The following is a 21,245-nucleotide window of genomic DNA, read 5'->3' as shown; positions in this document are numbered from 1 at the left end:
CCCAACTCGGGTTAGGACAGGCCATGCCCAGCCCTGGAGAATGTGGAGCAGTGGGTCGGAGGGTGGCAGAGGTTTTCTTTTTTTCTTTTTAAAGATTTTATTTATTTATTTATTTATTTGAGAGAGCGAGAATGAGAGAGAGCACATGAGAAGGGGGAGGGTCAGAGGGAGAAGCAGACTCCCCGCCAAGCAGGGAGCCCGATGCGGGACCCGATCCCGGGACTCCAGGATCATGACCTGAGCCAAAGGCAGTCGCTTAACCAACTGAGCCACCCAGGCGCCCGGCAGAGGTTTTCTTAGAAGAAATAGCCATCAGGTCCAGGTAGGAGGCAAGGTGGCCTGGGCAAGGGAAGTTGAGGGAAGCACATGGCTGCCCCATCCCCCTGGCTTCTCCCAGGAGAGACTCTCCCCAAATACTCATGGCCTCTTGCCCATTCCTGCCCACACTGGTGGGCGAGTTACCAGATGGCTGAGTTCGAGTGAGGAACACACTTTTGGGCCCAAGCCCCTTCCTTCCTCCTCTTTTGGGGACCCTCCTGCAGAGAAAGAAATATAGGGGTGCACCTCCTGGGGTGGGTAGAAAACTTAATTCCTGGTATCAGGAAGCTCGCTATTGCTACACACCTAAGCCTCATTTCAAGCTTAGCTTTCATCATCAAAAATAAAGGTGATATTGTCCCCTCCTACATCTTAGCTAACGACTGGCTGAGTGCTCAGGCAGGCAAAGCAGAGAGGTCACTTATTGGGTCCCTCAGAGTCCAACAGGAGGCAGCTGGAGGCTCTTGCAGGGGTCTGGGGTGGGGAAGTGACTGGAGAGTTGTCAGAGGATGAACAGTGCTCAGAGATGTGGGGCAGGAGGAGGGGAGGAAAGCAGGAGAGTCAGAAGGAAGGCTTTCCATCACTTTCAAAGCACAGTACTGGGCAGTAAGGACTTGGGGATGCCACTGGCCACCAGTCACCGCACTGAGTGCTCTGCACACGTCAGCCATCTCCTTAGTCCTTGCAACATTCCAATGATTTTTATCCCCACTTTCCAGATGAGGAAACTGAGGCTCAGAGGGGAAGCAGCTTGCCCAGGACGGCGGGAGAGCGGATAAGGAAATGACATCAGTCTATGAGGTGCCGGGTTCTGGGCACCCCGCACCACTGCCTGGCTGGGTGCGTGACTGATATGAGCCGAAGGGTCTGCCCGCTGTGGGCGGCTGACTCAGGGGGACTCACAAAGAATTCTGCCTGCAGCAGGAAGGGGTCCAGGGCCTTCTCGTGAAGCTCCTCGGCCTGCAGGACCTGGGAGGCGCTGAGCAGGTACTCACGGGCTGACTCCTCACGTGGGGACATGAGATAGCCAAAGCCCTCCTCACTGCAGCCTGGCGTGCACATGTCCAGGGTCAGGGAGACGTTGGAGCCCCTCCTGGAAGGACCGGGAAAGGGAGCGCGTCTCAGAGGTGGGAAGATGAGGCAGGAGAGATCCAGAGTGGGAGCAGGGTGGCACCCAGGAGAGGAGTGGGAGGGGGGACAGCACCCCTGCGTGAGGAGCATGAGGCTCAGCCCCGAGGCTGAGGCCTGACTCCCTGTCTCCTGCCGCAGAGTCGCTAACTGAGGGAGGCTTGGGGCCCCAGTTCCAGAGGTTCCATCCAAGGCAATCTCAACACAGCCCTCCCTGGACTCTCCTCTGCCACTGCTGGAGGCAGTTCCCAGCCCTGTGGCCCCAGGAAGTCATGAGACAGGGCACCTGCCTACAGCAGAGAAGCAGGGCTCTACCCTGTGCATCATGGCCTTGGCCCCACGAGTCCTGGGTGAGGCTGCCAAGGAGTCACGGACATCTCACCCAGGAGAGGCCAGGTCCCTCAGCTATCAGGGGAAGAGGGAGTCCCGGGCAGCACAGCAACTGCAAAGATGTCTGCACTAGACAAGTTCTACCATATTCAGTGTCTAAGGCACAGGACAGTTGAAAAGCCCTCATTATATAGAAAGGGAAACTGAGTCCCAGAGAGAGGACAAGAATTGCCCAAGCTCACACAGTAAGGCGACGGCAGAGCTGGGACGAAAAGCTAGGTTTTCTGACTCCTCATTTAGTGCTTCTTCCACAACATTGTGTAGATAACGCAAACCTGGTGTGATCTGGCTTACCCAACGGGGCTCTGAAAAGAAGGTGCTGACACCTCCCAAAGTATGCTCTCGGGAACCCTATGGGACACTCTATAAAAGCAGGGTTCTGGGGTCAACAGACTTTGAGGAATGCCACATGCTACCCCCTTGCTGATTTACAATGAACACAAGCATGTTAAAGGCCCTGACAAGTCCTGTAATAAAGGAACCTACCCAAACTTACTTGAGTACAGGAGTTTTTGTGTGGGTGTGCACACAGGTATGCCGTGTGCTCGTGCGCAGCCACAGTATTTACCTTGGGGCTTTGTGATCTATGTGAATCAGACCTGGGGAGCATGTGTCTACACTGGCTAAACCACGAGGCTGGCTCTGTCCTGGCCACTGGAGTCAGAGTCAGGCACCTGCCCTTCTGGCGGGGAGCTGAGAGCTCAAGAGCCCACGCAGCCCACCCCTCCTCCGCCCTTCCCACCTTTCCTGTAGACCCATGGACTTGACAGTCAGTGAGGCAGGGTCAGCCTCAGGCTTGATGTCCATCACGCAGTCAAACACAGGAGTCTCAGGGACGGGGTCCAGGTCCAGGAAGTCATCCTCGACCTTATCTTCCATCCACTCTGAGTAGGTGAAGGAGGGCTGGCGGCTCACTGACTGGCGCCTATCCTCAGGGGGCACTGCGGTGTGTGGCTCTGGAGGAGTCCTCAGGAGGTGCCACGCCTAGTTGGGAAGATACAGTATCATGGACCTGGGACCATGTTGGCTAGCCCCCGAGTAACAGGGTATCCATGAGATTGAGCCCCCTGCCCTCAGTGAGTCTAAAACAGCCCTGCCCTCCTGGGAGCGGTCTGCATGGCACTATCCTTCACCTAGATGGGAGGTTCCAGCCCCCACCTTACCCCCTGCCCCCTCCCCTGGCAACCCGCAGTTTCTTGTGGACTGAGGTCTTCTTGGTGGGGTGTGGGGCTCCTACCCTAGTCTTCTCGGGCCTTAGTCCTTCCCTTAGCCTAGAACACTGCAAACCCATTTTCAAGAAGGTGCCCCTCATCCCAGGCTGGGCACACTGGTGGAAGGAGATAGACACCCTGTCCTTGCCCCTACCTGAAACAACTAGCTTGGAGAGCAAATGGGAGCTGGTGGGGACTGGGCCTCAGGGTCAGAGGAGGGGAGCACTGAGGTCAGGTCAGGAGGCACCTTACCACGGTGGTAATGAGGATCACAGACAGAGTGACCAGCAGCAGACTGGGGACTTCCCAGGTCCCAACACCCAGCCAGGCCTGGGGAACATGAGACAAACAAGTCAGGGGGGTGCTGGGGACGCAGTTCTCATCCATTCCTACGGTGACAAAACTGAGGCTCTGAAAGCCGCCGAGCAGGAGTGGGTGGGGAGCAGGGAGAAGGGTTTCAAGGGTGTGGAAGCATCTTCTGAACTCAGAGAAGCCCCATCCAGGGGTTGGTGACATTGGAGGCCCCCAGTAGCTCCGTCCTACCTGGAAGCTCCCTGGAGTTTACTCACCATGGGTCCCAGCTGTTCCAGGAGCGTGAGCAAGGAGGAGATGAGGTCTGTGGCATTCTGTGACCAGACGGGCCCATAACCGCTGAGCCAGAGCACCCCGCAGGCAAGCTGGGGCAGCCAGGGGGGAGCGGACTGAGATTGGAGCCTGGGCTCCTTGCCCCCGTTCCCCCTGCAGAGCTCACCTGCAGCCTCAGCCTAGCCCCCCAGACTGCACAGCTGAGGGAAGAGCCCAGGTACCGTGTGCACGAAGGCCTCAGGACTGTCCCTGCAGAAAGGCTGACTGGAGGGAGCCAAGATGAAGCCCTTCCCAGGGGGGACCTCCCCTCCCCCACCAGGTACATACATAAAAGGAAAAGTTTCCCCCGAGGTATCTCCATAGACGGGAAGTCCTCAGAGAGGCCCCCGCAGGCCTGGCTGCTGGGGAGGCCTAAGTTCCTGCTCCTCGCGTTAGGGAAGGCCAGGCTGTGAGGGTCTTAGCTCTGTAGCTGAGAACTCCAGCCTCCTCCGCACACTGGCCCCAGAGCTTCGAGGCACCGAGGGGCACCGGGAAGGCCCCTCATCCCCCACGATCCCCGGGTGGCCACCTTGGCGGGGGCGTGGCGGGCCGTCCCTGCACCTGCCCTCCCTGCAGACCCTTGGCAGGCCTGAGATCACCTTACCAGGAACTGGGAGGCAGCCAGCAGGCACAGGCTGTTCCTGACAGTGAGGGAGTGGCTCCCGGCGCCGCGAGGTGGCGGCTCCTGAGCAGGCTCTGAGGGCGGCGGAGGCGGTGGGGGCGGTGGCATCTCTCTCGGCGCGTCCACGAGCCCTTCGGCCTGGTCCAGCGCCTCCATCACTACCGGCTGGGGGACACCTGTGGAGGGCGGACACGCGCTGGTGACCCGGGCCCGGCAGCCGCGGCGGGCCGCTCCTTCTGGGGTAGCTGTGGCTTCTTCTCAGGCTGGGATCAGTCAGTGCGGCTCCACTTCCAGCCGTCACCCTCGATTAGCAAAGCAATATTCACCTACCTTCGTCAGAAAGAGCTAAGTGTGGGTGGACAAATTATTTCTCTTTTATTTCTCCAGTAACAGAGTTAAAATGGCAGGAGGTTTTTCAGGGAGTTAACATCGCGGTGTTTACGCAGTTTCATTCTTTTCCATTTCTTAAGGAAACAAAAAACAACCACCTCAAACTCAATTAAGGGTGGGGGGAGACATGGCATAACCAGGCCGTGACCCCGAACAGCCTTCCCACGCCTGCCTTCCAGATTTTTGTCTCTTGTGGTCTGTGCCTTGACTGGGGCCGGAGGCTGGACCCTGGACAAGATCCCAGCCGTGTGCCCCTTCCCTGCCTCAAGGCGCCACACTGTGGGGGTGGCTAGGGTGGTGTGGAGGGAAATCTTGGTGTAGTAGAATTGGTATCAAGTGTCTCGATCTAGTTCTGGGTCTGTCCCTAGTTGTGTGACTGTGGGAGAGTCACCCCCTCTCTGGGCTTCAGTTTCCACACCTGGGAAACAGAAGTTCAGCTCGACCCTTGGTTCCCATACTGCTTCCTGGAGCCCTGATGCTTTCTCAGGTGCATTGGGTGTTACCAAGAGCTCTGAGTCCTAGGTGTGAAACTGCTTGTCCCCGTTCCATACCCTGAGTTCCTTCTCAGATTAGGTCAACACAGGGTTCCACGAGTAAAAATGTGTGAACACCACTGGCTTAGATCTAAGGCCCTGGCCGTAGGGATTCTATCGGCATCCACTTTGGTGAGTCCCCGGTGTTGGATGTCCCCCATCAGAACCCGTATGGTTGACCCTACTGCCAAGAAGAGAGGGGGTAGCAAAATGGATGTGTAACAGCTTGACAGCGGGATGGGGCTGTCCCCACAGCACTGCGTAAATGGGACAATGGACTCCTTTCCTAGTTGGGTGGCCAAGGCCACGTGAGGCCAACAGGTTTTTGTCCACGTGCTTGCTTGCCCACTGGACAAACGTTTACTGAGCATCTCCCACGGCCTGGATCACCAGTGCGGTGCAATGGGCCCAGGTCCTGGTGACAGCTCTATGTGTATCCCAGGTTCTTCTTCCTAGATGCTGACTGGTGTGGCTCTCCACGTAATGTGATCCAGCCACACTCCTCGCAGTTCCTCAGGTGAGCTCACCTACTTGCTCTGCACGCCGCCCCCCATGCTTTGTACCTGCTATTCCCTCTGCCTGGAACCCTCCAACCTCCTGCTCCCCTGCCCAACCCCCCCCCACTCTGCCAAGTTAACTCCTCTTCACCTTATAGAACTCACATCAGATGTCACCTGAAGTTGGTCCTCCCGTCACATTCGCCTAGCACCACCTGCCTCTCCATACCACCAGCAGCAACCATACATCTGGAATGTGGGAGGCCCCGCTCTGAGTGCTTTATACATGTGAATGTCTTCCCTCTGCACAGTACTCCTATGAAGTCAGTACGACAATTATTGTCATTTTATAGAAGAGGAAGATGAGGTACAGGGAGGATACAAGACTCTCCCCTGGTCAGTTAGCTAAGAAGTCATCGAGGCGGGTTCAAACCGAGGCAGACAGATGGGCTCTGGCTGTGGTTTGTAAAATTATTTCTTGAATATCACCTCTCCTACTTGTCTGTAATTTCCATGAGGGCAGGAGTGGAGTCCATTTTGTTCATCATGACTGTCCACAGCATCTAGCAAAGTCCTGACATGTACGTCTGTGATAAATATTTACACCAAATGAGTGCATGATGGTAGGCCAGTGTTAACTAGTCACTCAGTTTTCTTACCAGGTAACTGGGGATGATCATACATTCCTTGAAAAGCCATGACGAAGACTGTAAATACTATAAATGAAACACTCAACATGGCACCTGGCATCTAGTAGGTGCTCAATAAATGTCAATAATGTTAGCACAGAATTCCTGCCTCCAGAAGGCTCCCAGCCTCATAGGAAAGACAGACCAGTGGATACATGCCCATAATCCACTGCATTCAGTGGAAAATCCAAGTGCTGGGGGAGTCACTTTTTAAGGTTATCCACTTTTGCCTATGTAGGGCCCCGTTACCTATATGAGCACCCAGCTCAGATCCTGGCCAGCAAGGTGAAAAAGAAAAAGCTGCTGCTAAGGATGGATCCTGCAGGAAGCCAGAAGTTTCCACGATGGAGACACAGAGGCTTGATTGCTCAAGTGGCAAGGTCTCCACCCACGCCCTCAGAAAAAGCAGTCAAAGGGTGATGCCAAATTTGGAAGGGTGGGAGGGGTCTGGGGCCCGGAGGTCACCTGGCTTGGCTCTGCAATGCACACACTGTGGACCTTGGGCAATCCCTCCTTCTCCCTGGGTCTCAGTTTCCTTCTCTGTAAAAAGAGGGGCTTGAACTAGAACTTGGTGCCTCTCAGATGTTTCTGCCATCCTCACAGAAGAGAGGACGTGGGTCTTTAGGAGAATAACAGCAAGCTCACATGATTTTGGACCTTGCTGCTTTTTTTTTTTTTTTTTAATTCATGGGTGCTCTGGGTTCTATGCTATGGTGTATCTGTACTTGTTTTGATATTAAAATAATGGGCTTTTTCCCCTGCCAAAGCTTCAAGTCAAATTTCTCCTTCAGGAAAATGTGCTACAATTTATTCTGTGGCTTTGCCCTCAGGGGTACATGCACCCCAGTCTGAGGAGCGTGGGACCTGCCTGCAATAAAACATCATGCTGCTATTATAAAGGACTCTGTAAATGAATATTTAATATCATGGAGGAAATTTTCGATGGTATAGAGAAAGGCAAGGTGACAAAAGAGTATAATCTCCTTGGCCTTAAAAATTAGGAGAGTATAAACGTGCGTATAAAAAGGTGGTAAATGCCCATCGTAAGATGAGAAGTTAATGTGAGGTACTGCTTGTGAAGTGTGCGGCATGGCCAACTCCTGGCATACAGTAAGTGCTCAATAAATGTTGGACATGGTAAATGGGAAGAACAGAGGCCAGATGTTAACAGTTCTTTGGAGGAGGGGGAAACGAGAGGTGGTTTTTTTTTCATTGTTCACTGTTGTGTTCCCACAGCCTGGCCCAGGGCTCGGCAAAGTATACAGTCGGTGCTCAATCAGTGTGTGTTGGACTCGTGCCTGAATGAACAGAGACGAAAAGAGAGACGGTTCCCAAGCCTGGTCTCCAGCTCCCCTACTTCCACTGCTTTCTATCACACACCTCTGCTCCCCACCCCCGAGATCACAGGTGCTTAACTTGACGTCTGTGGATCCCCTCCAACATGACATGCAGAATATACTGTGTTTTTGAAAACATATCTTCCTGAATTAAATGTCTGCGTTCTGCTCAGAACAATTTCTCAGTAAACCCTGCTCTGAAAGGTAAGCATCTCCCAGGTGCTCAGTGAATACCCATCAGTTGGATTCATCTGGCTCTCAGGACTGCCAGGTGCCCTGTGGTCTCTCTTTTCCTCTCTGTTCATTCAGGCACGAGTCCAACACACACTGATTGAGCACCAACCATACACTTTGCCGAGCCCTGGGCCAGGCTCTGGGGACACAACAGTGAACGAAACAGTCTCCACCTGCAGGCACCACCACCATCATGGCCCCATTTGTCCTTTTGGCTTCCGGTCCGGCTACTTGAGATTATGTCAGCTCCCATCCTTGCCCTGCCCACGCTGCCACAGGCTATCTTGTTGTGGGAGTGGTCCCGCCACCTCCCCGGGCAGGGTCTGCGCACTTCCCAAAGTGCTTCTGCTCACGCACTTGCGTTTGTTTCCCTCGGCAGCCCTGTGAGGTAGACATTAGCATCATCAGCCCCGTTTTGTCGTTTTGTCGGTGAGAGGCGGCTGCTTGTGTCAAAGGCTGGTTTTTCAATAGTTCACAGCGAGGAAGCTGCTTTGCCACGCATGAAACCCTGACTCAGAGGCAGCTTGCTGACGACCATGTAATGCAGGGCTCCTCCTGGGCTTGCCTCTTGCGCAGGGTGAAGGGGATTTTCCAGGCGCGCAAATGGAGGCTGAGAGGTCGAATGGCTTGCCCAAGTAAGCGAAGACCTGGGATTCCAACCCAAGGCTTCCGGACACAGAGTGATCTTTCCATTTTGCCATATTGCTTATCAGGAGGGCTCACTGCAGCAAAGGAGGGAGGTGGTGAGAGCCTGGGAGGGAGGGAGGGAGGAAGTCTCTGGGTCTGGGGGAATCCTGAACACTACCCAGCTGCAGGGGGTGGGGGTGGGGGTGGTGCATTTGTGCCTGACCCCCCGATCCCCGGGGTTAATGGCTCCTCAAAGGCTACACAGCATGGTGGGAAGAAGCCCTGGAAGGCAGGCGCTCGGTATCCTGGGCCAAAGCTCTAGGGACCCTGGGTAAGGCCTGCAAGCAAATAGCCTTCAGATTTCACCTGGGGCATGTGGAAGCACTGTGATCCCTCTCCTGTCACCTAGCGCCTGAATCCCACCATTAAACTCTGCAGCTACTGTGTGCCCTGGGGTTGGCGCCACCCAAGCTCTGGAACCGTGGCGGCTCCTGTCAGTGACTCATCCTCAGAGCGCGCGGGCTGCCAGCCCACCGGAACTGGAGCAGAAGGCTGGCTCAGCCTGTTCCTGTTTACATGATGAAGGAGCTTCTGTCCCATTCAGCTTTTTCTCCTTTCCCAAACATAGCCAGGAGTGACCTCCCAGCCATGCCCGCATCCTCATGGGGGCCCTAACCCACGGCACATCACACCCAGTCCCGACCAGACCCTTAGAACCAGTGACGGTCAGAGCCTGACAGGCCCCAAGGGGCATCTGGTCTGGTCTGCCAATTTGAGAGGGGGAAACTCAGGCCCAGAGAGGGGAAAGTGGCTTCCTCAGCGTCACAGAGCCAGGAAGCAGCAGAACTAGGATTTGGTCCCAGGTCTGTGGGCCTCCACTGTCCATGATCTTTCTGCTATTCCACAGCAAGTTCTGGAAACCCACCAGGGGACAAGGCAGGGCAGGCCAATCAAGCCTATTCTGAAATTTTGCTTGGATAAGGCCTGAATGTAGAACCAAGGGAAGTAGGTGCCCCCAGGGAATGGAGAAGGGGTGGAAGAGTCTAGAAGGAAGAGGCCTAATCAGCCATTTCTGCCACCACAATTATCACACTCCTCAGCCATGCCCGGGGAAAGAGACAGCCTGGCCTCGATGGGCCAGGACTCTGGCCTCCCCGGGAGAGGCTAGAGCGCTGGCCTCCATTTTCTGCTACCTTTTGGGAGGCATGTAGCAGGCAAACTAGGAATCAGAGGGTATGCGTTGGGAGGTGAGAAGATTCACCAAAATAATGTTTTCATTTGACAAACATTCATCAAGCACCTGTTCTATGCTCTGGGGATGTTTTGTGTCTTGATCCTAATGCTGACCGGCAGGACTCCTCGGCGTGAGAACAGCCCTGGCGTGTACGCACGTGCATGCATGTGTACACACACACATCTAGCCCTGCTGGGCAAAGGCAAACTGATGGTGGGTGTGGGGTTCTAGAAGTGGGCACTGGCTGCCTACCAGCCCCCCACCTCATCAGTCCTGCTGATCAGCGAGAAAGAAGGCCGGCACACCCACAGAATGAGGCAGTGCGATGGCAAGAACCGGGCTGGCCGCGAGCCCGCGCTCTCGGATGGTAAACTGGCTGAGGGTAAGACCCCAGTCTTGCTCACTGCTGCACTCCCCAGGCAGGATGGCTTGGGAACAGGAAACCGACTTTGGCAAAAGAAGATTCTGGACTAGGACATGGGTGCTCACAATTTATCAGCTACATGACTTAAGTGGGCTGCTTAACCTCTGTATAACTAGATTCCTATAGTGGTTTTCAAATGCATCTGTGAATTCCTCCACATTCCTCCCGTCCTCGCTGGATAGAAGAACAAATGTCCCGCTCCCCTCCCACCTCCCCAGCTGGATGATTGCCTTAAAGATGGGAATGTGGCAGAAGATGATGTCTGACCCTTGAGACTAGGTTAGAAAAGTCCATGTAGCTTCTGCTGCTTCTCTTTGGATGTGTGCTCTGGAAACCTTCAGGAGTCATGTAAAAACATCTAGCTGCCCTGGGGCTGCCTTGTGGAGAGAGCAAGAGAGAAGAGAGTGGAGAGAGCGCGAGACTGAGAGAGAATGAATGCATCAAACATAGTAGGTGCTCAGGAAAATTTGAATACTGAAAAGAAGCCCTTAACCCTGACATTCAGCACACAGGTCAATGCAGCAGGAGGGAACCTGCACCGTAGACCCCGTGGGATAAATGATCTATGATGTTCTGGGAGCTCACCTCAAGCAAGGTGAGCAATCCGTACCACAAAAGAGGTGGGGGGCAGCTCTACTATGCTCCCTTCTGGCTGATGCAGAATTTTCCAGAACTTTCCTCAGTGACTTGCTTCAAGCTAGGGACCCTGGTTCTCAGACTGACGCAGAGTGCAAGCCTGTGGGTGTGAGGCTGGGGCTCCACAAGCTCGGCTTCCTCCAAGCCAATTCTCTTAACCAGCCTACGAGGCACAGGGCCATGCATCCCCGTGACGGCTTTACCAATACCCTCGCGTTCAGGTCTTACAACCACCACAGGAGGTAGGTAAAGGGACTGTCCTCTTTCACCGACAGGAAACAAGAGTTCAGGAGGTTCAGTGACTTGCCCAAGGCCATCACAGCTCATGGAAGGCAGAGCCAGGCCTCAGACCCGGGCAGCTGGGCTCCAGCATCTGTCTTCCTAACCAGACCCTGTGCTGCCCACCCCTGGCTGGGTCTCCATTGCTTCTTCTCCTGCCTATCGGGGGAGTCAGCTTGGGAAAGAGCTTCAGTCCATTCTAGAACAGAGGGGACAGGGGCGACCCCGAATGGAGGGGACAGCATGGGGGCAGGGTGGGGGTGGGGAGGCTCTGCTAAGGGCAGGGTGGGCAGAGAAAAGAAGGCTCGGGATGAAGATGAGAAGTCTGGGAACTCAGGGGTCCGATGCTCGGTCTGGAGAGGGCGAGGTGGGGGTGGGGTGGGCCGGGGGTGCTGGAGGCTGTCTGCAGACAGCTGAGAAGCTGTGCTAGGGAAGGGGGCCTGGCAGGGGGCGAGAATGGGACCCACGAGGGAACGCTCTCAGTAGGCCGAATGAAGTAACAGGAAGTATCTCCAGGACCTGACTCTTGTGTGCTGTAACAGCAGTTCTTCCTATTCCCCAAAGTGGCTCTGTTTCCAGGGACGTAGCTTTTTGTAGAGGCTTTGTGGCAAAAGTTTAAGAGTCACACAAACTTCGGCTTGAGGCCTGACTTCTGTGACCTTGGGTAAGTGACTTACTCTCTCCTCTGGACCACAGATACGGTAAGACTTGTCTGCTGGATTTTGAGGATACCATAAGGTAAGACATGCAAGGCGCTTAGTCTGGTGCCCGACACATGGTGAACGCTCAATAAATAGTAGCACAATTCAGAGAGGAGGAGGAAGAGGGGAGGGGAGAGGAGAGTGAGGGAGAGGCAGCAGTAAGGACTTCCCTTTCATCTGCCAGGTGAGCCCCCCAGGAGGACAATGGGTGCCCTGACTCCACGTGGGCAGAGGCTGTGAGGCTGTAGGCTGGCAACCGGGGTCAGTGGATGGAGTGGGCATGGGCTGAGGGTGGTGGGAGGAGAGGGAGCAGCGTTGTCTCTGCCAGTTAATTAAATCCAGAATGCTAACAAGCGTTCAAAACAAAACACAACTCAAGTAATCTTTGGATGGGATATAATAAAATGGTTCTATCTGAAATTGCGAACAGCTTTGTTGCTGCAAACAATGGCTTAGTTCTTCGTGCCTCTCCGGAGCGGAGGCCCAGAAGTACAAGGGTGCAAAGGGTCAATGAAACTCTGAGGGTGCGCCCCCCCCCCGCCAGCTGCCCACGCTGAGAACTAAAACAACAGACAGAGAGGCCCTGGGGCAACGGGGTATGAGAGGTCCTAAGTGCCTGAGACTTTGACCAACGCAAATGCATGGGGAGGAAAGGACAGACTTGAGAGGCATTTGGTCCACCCGCCCATTTCACAGATGAGGAAACTGAGGTTCAAAGGGTGAGAGGCAGAACCAGGACTGACATATGTGTCTTTAACGCCTCCACTCAGTTCTCGCTCATTATGCCAGCATGGCAAGTTTCACAGGGGCTGCCAGCGGGCATCTGAAGGGCTGAGGCCAAAGGCCCCAGGGCAGCAGAAGCCTGGGTCCTGGCTTAGGGTTTTTTGGTGGGCCCTGGTCAGTGCCCTCAGAAGTATAGGCAAGTCCAGTGGTAGGAAGGGAGCAGGAGCGACCCGAGACTCCCCAGGACAGCAGCGCCCACAGATCCCACGCCTTCAGAGGCCGCCATCCTCGGTCGGCCCTCTGCAACCAGGGAGGCTCAAGATGTTGGTAAAGTATCAAGAGACTGGAATGGCAGTCCTAGTTCTGCCTCTCCCAGGCGATGGGGCCCTGGGCCTCTCACTGCCTTGTGGGCCTCTGAGGCCTTCTGTAAATTCAGAGTGTGACCAGGGGTCTCTAAGGGCCCTGCCGGTGCTAAAGATGCTAAAGATAGGTATCTTTAAAAAACAAACCTGAGCCCCTGCTTTAATTAAATTCAATGGTCTCACCTTGTTCTTAGGATAAAGACCAAACTCCTTGTCATGGTCAATAATAAAGGCCCAGCATGTGTTGGCCCCTGCTTATCGCCCCAGCCTCCACGCACACCACCTTACTCCTAGTTCTCTCTGTTCCAGCTTCTCCCAGATCCTCTGCTGGAACTGGCCTGGGAAGCAGAAGTCTGGAAACCAGTGGTTCTGCTCCAAGGAATTCTCACACAGTCCCTAAGGGGACATGGAAGCCTATGCTCTCTGTGGCGGCAGTGGGAGAAGTGGGGGGATTAAAAGTACAAATTAAAAGTACAAGCACACAAAATCTCACACCCCTTCTGCAAGAGCACACAGACACAAACACATACACTAAATACCTTAGAACACATTAACTATGGGGAGGAGCAATATGGCAGTGGGAGAGAAAAGAGAATGAATAAGTGAACAGAACCAGAGAGGGGCCTCTTGTAGACCACTGAGGATAATGGGGCCATGCAAGCAAATACCTACAATGGTCATTACCCTGGCTCCCCCAAGGAAACAGGAAACAAAACCACCAAGTTGTAAGTTGGGTCAACTCCAAATGGCGAAAGAACAACAACCAAGGGAAGGCCTGTTATTTTGTCTGGGTCCCACACCTGAGAGAGCTGGAGAGAGGGACATCGCTCTCTCCAGGGCAGGCTCTGGCTGCTTGGGAATTGGCGCCCCCTGTAGGGGGAAACGCTCATGGACTTGGCTGAAGCAGAGCCAACTGCCAAGGAGACCCCCGAGTCTCCTCTTTTCTGAGCAACTTCACCAACATGACATTTGAGTCATTGTGTTGGCTTTCTCCGGGGGGGCTGGGGGGTGGATTCCAGGGCTTGGTGACTGTCTCCACAGATGCCCCCACAGGGTTAACTAACCCCCATTAAGATCCCGGGGGTTGGGTCAGCCTGAGATTCTGGGCCTGCCAGCCTGAGCCACCCAACCTGGAGGAACGTGACTCACCCCACAAGGCCCCTACTACCCCCAACTACCACTCTTGCCTGGCAAGGATTGATGAATATTTTGGGGTGGCTAATCATTTTTTAAATGATTTTGGAAAATATGAGGGGAAAAAACCCTCATAAAGGCATAAAGGAAACTCAAGTCATCCATAATCCTACCACGCTGAGAAAGACACTGGTTTCCTTTTGACATATTTTCTGGTATTTTTTCTTTCTTTGTGGGTGGATTTTTTTCCCCTCATAAATCATTCTGTATATAGACGTATCCTTAGAATATGTCTCTTTGGATTTCAAGGGTTCAACTTCTCAGCAGCATGGCAGACAGCCTCCAAGGTGCCCTAATGATGCCCCCCACCAACTGCTGATATTCACACTGACGGGTCACCCATGTAAGAAAAGCTTTCTTGGGCCTTCTATCCCAGCCCAGCACCAGGTGAATACAGCTAAGTGAGTGACCTCAGTGGAAGCCACATGAACAGAAGAATCACCCAGCTGAGACCTGCAGGACCCTCTGAATCATGAGCAAATCAAAGGTTGTTGTTTTAACTCACTAAGTTTTAAGACCGTTTGTTAGGTAGCAAATAGATTAACCAAAAGAAGTGGTTGGGACTTGAAAGGAAGAAATGAGCTCAAATGGAAAGATGAGATTTTTTTTTTAATGGCTCAAATATTCTTTTTTAAAAATTTATTCATTTATTTATTTTGAGAGAGAGAGAGGGAGGAAGCGAGAGCAGGGATGCGGAGGGACAGAGGCAGAGGAGAGAGAAGATCAAGCAGACACCATGCTGAGCGGGGAGCTCAATGTGGGGCTCGATCCCATGATCCTGAAATCATGACCTGAGCCGAAATCAAGAGTCGGATGCTTAACCGACTGAGCCACCCTGGAGCCCCAAAATGAGATTTTTTTTGGAGGGTCCCTGGGCCAGGCAAGGTGAAAGGGGACAGCATCTGTCATTGCATATCTCAGGGATACCACAGATGTCCATTTGTCTGAAAGACCTTTAGCATCAACCTGTGTGGAGGCAGATGGCCTTTCTTCCCAATGTGAAGACTCTCTGGTCATATCACACCTCCAGGTAACTCCCTGGAATATCAGAACCATTTCTACACTGGTGAAGGAAAATGGGTGACTGTCTTCCCCTGCAACCCTGGCCCGCTTCCCCGCCTGACTCAGCACGTAGACAACACTCTTGCCTGTGTCTGTGCTGGTTCTGTGAGGTGCCAGGCCTGTGGTGGGCAGACAAGAAACATCCAGAAAGCTATACCATCCACTCCACTGCTGAAGGACTGGACTGCAACTTGATGCCTGGGCCCTTGGGAATATTTGAAGGATTTTCTATTCACAGTCCACATCCTGGAACAATCCTCACCCTCATTACTAGCTAGCACTTACAGAGCATTGTAGAAGAAGCACTGAGCATGCATCAACTCATTTAATCCTCACAAAATCTCTGTAAAGATCTTATCATGGTACCACCTCATTTTAGAGTGAAGAATGTGGAACTCAAAGCAGTCAGATAAGTTACCCGAGGTCATGCTGCTGATCAGTGGCAGAGGGGGGATTTGAACCCATATCTGTCTGCCTCCTCACAGCATCCCAAGACTCAGCTAGATGGGTTCATCCCTCCATATCTGCCCTAGTATCTGAGAATAGTTAACCTCTACCATCACTGATCAGTGGATACCTGGGTGGGTACTTCTCAATACAATGGTATCATTACAGAATGCTCTCCAATTAGGGTTCTTAACACAACCAAATGGTGTTTTGTTTTTCTTTAATTTCTACTCTGAAGACTCAAGACAAAGACAACTGACTGTACTGCTAGCCACAATAAACCTTCCTAAATGCATTAAAAGTTTTGAATGAAAACAGAACTCCAATGATACAAAGAAAGAAAGTCAACAGAACTTAAGCTGCTGAGTGTCGACAGGGACAAGTGACCCCTCAGCAGTACAACTATAGGCCTGTCTTCTTTGTTTGTCTCTCTGGGCTCCTGCACTTGCTCCCTGACAAGTCTAGGTGCCAGACCCTGACCAGAGTCTTTGTGAGAACGAGGGTTAGTAGACGGGGGACAAAGCCCATTAGGATGTTAACCTATTCGTTAAAATGCTTTGATAGCTGGTTCCTAAAGACATGAGCCAGAGCCCTATTCATCCTTCAGGTCACAGTTGAAAGGCCATTTCTTCCAGGAAGCCTTCCCTGACCCCCCCCAAGATAAGGCTGCATTAGGGGTATACCCTTCCATGGTGTTCTGGCCTCCCTGAGAGCAAGAACCAGGGTCTACTCTTCACTGTGTCACCACAGCCTGGCCCAGGCGTGGGCACAGAGTGGATGTTCAATAAAAGTTCGTCAAATTGATAAAAGGACTTTGCAATTGGTCCTTGCTGGCTTCTGGCCCAAGATCTTGTCTGTGTCATGAAGGGACAGCCCGGAAAGCTGAGATGTGACCCTCTGTCATGGCCAGGGTTAGTTGCCGCGGGATTAGGATTTCCTCAGTAATGCATCCCCTTGGGATGCCTGGGTGGCTCAGTTGGTTAAGCGTCTGCCTTCGGCTCGGGTCATGATCCCAGGGTCCTGGGATCGAGCCCCGGATCGGGCTCCCTGCTCCATGGGGAGCCTGCATCTCTCTCTGCCTGCCACTCCCCCTGCTTGTGTGCACATGCTCTCTCTTTCTGACAAATAAATAAATAAAATCTTTTTAAAAATGGCATCCCCTTTATAAAAGGCCACCCAGGATGATCAATGGTCTCTTGTTGAGACCTAGACCTTGTCCCCCTGAAAAGAGGGTGAGCCTGATATCCATGATGATTTAGAACCTAGGGCTGGGCAGAGCGTAGCCTTGAAGGCACTGGGACATAAGTGGGAGTGAGTAGGAGAGTCACCAGGACACCAGCGGCTCCTACCAAATGGGCAATGGCCTACTCAGGCCTTCAGGAGCTACTCACAACCTTGCATAGAGCCAGCTAATCATGATACCCTTACATCTCAGGGTGGCGGTGACTCCCATGGCTCCAGCCAGCTTCTCGCTGTAGGATGCTATGGGAGCACCTTGTTTCCAAGACCAGAGTTGTCCTTACACCCGGACCGAGCTCGTTCTCCTCTGGCCACGCCACTCCCTGGAGGGCAAGGAGTTCCACAGGGCTAGGAGGTGTGCCTACGCTCTCCTTTCCAGGCCACGCTCTGGCTGCTAGGACTCCAGAGCTCCCTGCCCAAATGTCCTGGAGCCTGCCTGCATGGGTGCCTTTCTGAGGGTGGATGTGGCCTCCTGCTTGGGTACCTTTAGATTTGAGGGGTGGCCAAGGAGCAGCAATTGGGGTGGGATGTGGAGCACGTGTGGACCCACAGACTGACGTGCCCACATGCATGTACACAAGGGCCCTCCCAGTGCAGGACTCAGCAGAGGGTGGTGCGCCACCAGGGGCCTCATTTGCAGGCTGGCCTTGGTCCCTGCAAATGTTAGGAGCAGGCCAGCCCCTGAGCCTGCCCGCTGGAGACAGTGTGAGTGACACTTGGTGATGTCATGCCATCACCAGCACCTCCTATGGTCTTGTCTACCTCCTTCCTCTGACCTGTACCCCAAAGGAAGCCACGGGTTCGAGGCTGGGCCTGTAGTGGTCCTGGCTGGGGAAGGAGCGGAGGCCCCAGCATCAGCAGGGTTGCCTGGTTTCTTGCAAATATGAACACCTACACACAGAGGCGGGGGGTGTGAGTTTGAATGTATAAATGTATTTGGGTGACTGTGAGCAAGTAAATGAGCAAGCACTGGGGAGTGAAAGAGAAGAAAAGGAGAGTGACCCCGTGTAAGAGAGCGTGTGCATGAGGGAGAAGGAAAATGTATGTTTGTGTGTGCACAGAGTGGGATGCACCGAGACTACGTGCAGCTGAGGGCCTGCAGAAAGGGTAGAGAATGGGAGCGAAGGAGTGTGCCCGCTGGTCTGCACGTGTACGTGAGAAGGGGCCTGGCTGCGGAAGAGAGAGAGACCTGAAGCAGGAATGACAGAGCAGGCAGATCAGCCTGGATGATGGCACCGTGGAGCAAAGAGATCCCCAGTGCACAGGGGGAAGGAGGTGCGCAGGTGCATGAGCTTCAAGTGGGTGTGCGCCCATGGGGCTTCATGAAGCAGAGCGAGACGGGGCGTGTGCCTGGGTAGCTGTGTGTGGGTCTGTGCATGTGCATACATGCGCACGGGGCTGGGACAAGTGAGGACGGAGACGGGCATGTGAGCACAGAAGAGCAGCGCGCCGGGGATGTGAGCGGGATGTGAGCGAGCGTGCCTCCCAGCTGCCCGGGGGCGTTGGCGATGCCGGAGGAGGTTTTCACCCAGAAATCTCAAGCTGGGAGGTCTACGTGACCTGCTTGGTGCTGGTTCAGGTCCAGGTGACCGCGGCGACGCGGTGCTTGTGGGAAGGTGTGAGTCACTCAGGCAAGGCTAGCCCTCACTCCACCTCATCTCGCCCAGCGGGAAGACAGCTCGGGGGAGGGGGAGAAATTTCTTGATGGCTGTAGTTTTACACCATCCTTATGCAATTGCTTGCAGTGCTCTTGGGTTCATTTTAAAGGCCCGGCTCCCCGATTCTCTCGGCCTTTATACCCCGTTTCATGTCCAAGTTGCTGCTCAGATCGGTGGTTCTGGCTGATGAGCATTTATGGAAGCGTGCTCCTAACCAGCTTCCAGGACCGCCCTATTTACAATGCTACCCCCCCACCACCCCATCCTTTCTCATCCCTCCTTCTTGGTTTTAATTTCCTCCCCAGCACATACTACTATCACCATCCTAAATATTTTCCTTATTTATTTTATTCCTTGTCTCTCTTTCTCTACATAGCAAATGCCTATAGATCAAACTACCTATGTGCCAGGTACTGTTCTGAGCTTTCCATTAATTCATGTGCTTCTCCAACAACTCTACTTGGTTGTAAGTAGTATTCATGCTTATATCTTGTAACTGGGAGGCACAGAAAGATTAAGTCGCTTGCGCATGATCACCTCCGGAGTAGATGGTGGAACCAAGCCCAGGTCCAGAGTTCCTGCTCTTTATCAGCGCACAACACTGCCCTGTGAGAGTGGACATTTTCTCAGTTCGGTTCACTGCTGAATCTTACAAGGTTCAGTGCTTACAGGAGTGTCCTGCCCAGGGATTCACTCAATGAACAGTCATCCAGTGAATGAAGACTGGACGTGGAGGACGAAATAGGCACTTGCCTTCAAAGAAGTCACGGTCCCGTGGAGGAAACAGGCAAAACATGATTACAAGATCACATGACGATGGCATCCGGGGAGTCTAGAGGGGCGTATAGCTGGCCTAGCCCCTGGCAGGAAGGACCCAGATGGGGACAGGCATGGTGACATGGCCCATCTCCTCCAGACTCCTCCCCGGGGACAGACACACCTTAGCTCTTCTTGCCTCAGTACACACAGTGCCAGAAACTGATGGTGGCTCCATGGTGACAGTGGAGGCAGAATGGGGAGGTGACCAGGAGCATGGGCTCTGGAAAGGGACGGCCTGAACTGAATCCTCACTCTACCAAACACTAGCAAAGTGACCCTGGACGGACTCCTTCACTTCCCTGGGCCTCGGTCCTCTCATCTAGAAGATGGGGACAGGAAACGATACCAACTTCTTAGGGCAGGAGACAGGATTCCGTGAGATGTACATGCGAGAGTATTCAGAACAGTGCCTGGCACAGGGAAGGGCAACGTACCAGTTCCATTGCAGAGGACCGATACTCCTCTTCCATTCTAAGCTGGTTGCTGGCTTTCGGGGACGGTTGAAATGTCATATATTATTCTTATTACTATAGTCTCTCTCCTGTGGTTTCACCCCATTTTCCAGAAGCAGCTCAAAGCAGGGCAGGGGCTATGTCTGTTTTATCTACCACTAGATTCCTAGCACCTAGCATAATACCTGACACATAGTAGGCGCTCAAAGAGTATTTGTGGAATGAATGCCTATGTAATTATATATTTTTAATCCTTGTGAGGATAAATACTCATATTGCCGTTGTTCCCATTTACAGATGAGGACCAGAGGCCCAGCAGGGGTAAGTGACCTGTCCATAAACACAGAGCCTACGAGCCAGACCCAAATGCCAAAGCCGGTCCTCTTTCCTTCACACCATGCTACTCTCTGGACCCCTATACATCACGTCCTATTTTCCGTGGGTTTTTTCTGGCCACTGGGCCAGCCCCGGTCGTAGAATCATCTCTGAATTCTATGACTCATATCTGAATCACGGAACGTTTAATAGTTGAAAGGGACTTTTGATGTCATCTCGACTTCCCACCCATTGTGGAAATTTCCTCTCTCCACTGTCTATCCAGATAATATTTGAATGCCTCCAGCGATGGAACACTCATTTTCTTCCTCTTGAATTATCCAGTTCTATGAGTAGACCACTTTCAGATTCAGAAAGAAGGTTCTGGGGGCACCTGTGTGGCTCAGTCAGTTAAGCATCTGCCTTTGGCTCAGGTCATGATCCCGGGGTCCTGGGATCGAGCCCCATGTCGGGCTCCCTGCTCAGCGCAGAGTCTGCCCCGCCCCACCCCACTCATGCTCTTTCTCTCTCTCTCTATATATATATATCTCTCAAAATAAATAAATAAAATCTTAAAAAAAAAGAAAGAAAAAAACTTCTGGATCCCTTGTGCCAACAGGCTTCTTTTTAATTTCTGTGTATCGGGTTTATGCCAGCCTCTTAAGATACACAGAACGAATCTGCTGCTCCCCCCACAGGACAGCCTTTCATATATTCACAGACAGTTCTCACATTCCTTTGGAAAATTCTGTTCTTGAAGCTAGCTGTTTCGGGTCCCCACAAGGCCCCTGAAAGATGACACCCACCCTAGACCAGCTCAACAGGCCTTCCAAAATGTTTTTGAGCAATGGTACCTCCTACTGGACATGGCGTGAACTGCACCAAAGGGCTCAAACCTTACCTGCAGGCCTGAGGAAGAAGCTTCATCAGTAGCTGGGGCACTGGCTCATGGTGGGAGTAAAATAACCACTTATTTTAAGGAGTCATCACTTTAGAGTCATACCTAGTTGTTTTCAATGTCTGTCTTAAAGAGTGTCACTGAAAACGCCACTCGAAGGTTCCTTGCCAATCATGAGGTTTCTGACAAGCTACAGGTTTGG

The 21,245-nt window shown here is 53.0% G+C and overlaps 1 protein-coding gene across 1 annotated transcript in view; it reads right to left on the bottom strand.

The window, feature by feature from the left end:
* Window positions 1-21,245, bottom strand: part of PTPN5 (protein tyrosine phosphatase non-receptor type 5) — a 37,037-nt gene that overhangs the window by 9,012 nt on the left and 6,780 nt on the right. Inside the window, exons 3-7 of the mRNA XM_045892653.1 lie at window positions 4,276-4,469; window positions 3,617-3,724; window positions 3,300-3,377; window positions 2,579-2,820; window positions 1,222-1,411 (exon numbers count right to left, since the gene is read on the bottom strand). Coding sequence (XP_045748609.1) covers window positions 1,222-1,411; window positions 2,579-2,820; window positions 3,300-3,377; window positions 3,617-3,724; window positions 4,276-4,469 — 812 coding nt within the window. The remainder of the gene's footprint in view (window positions 1-1,221; window positions 1,412-2,578; window positions 2,821-3,299; window positions 3,378-3,616; window positions 3,725-4,275; window positions 4,470-21,245) is intronic.

Source organism: Mirounga angustirostris, unplaced genomic scaffold, assembly GCF_029215605.1.
Source record: "Mirounga angustirostris isolate CCGP_5_RB_7025 unplaced genomic scaffold, mMirAng1.0.hap1 SCAF_13, whole genome shotgun sequence".
In the NCBI taxonomy this organism is placed as follows: domain Eukaryota; kingdom Metazoa; phylum Chordata; class Mammalia; order Carnivora; family Phocidae; genus Mirounga; species Mirounga angustirostris.
This window is presented reverse-complemented; position numbering and strand designations above follow the sequence as displayed.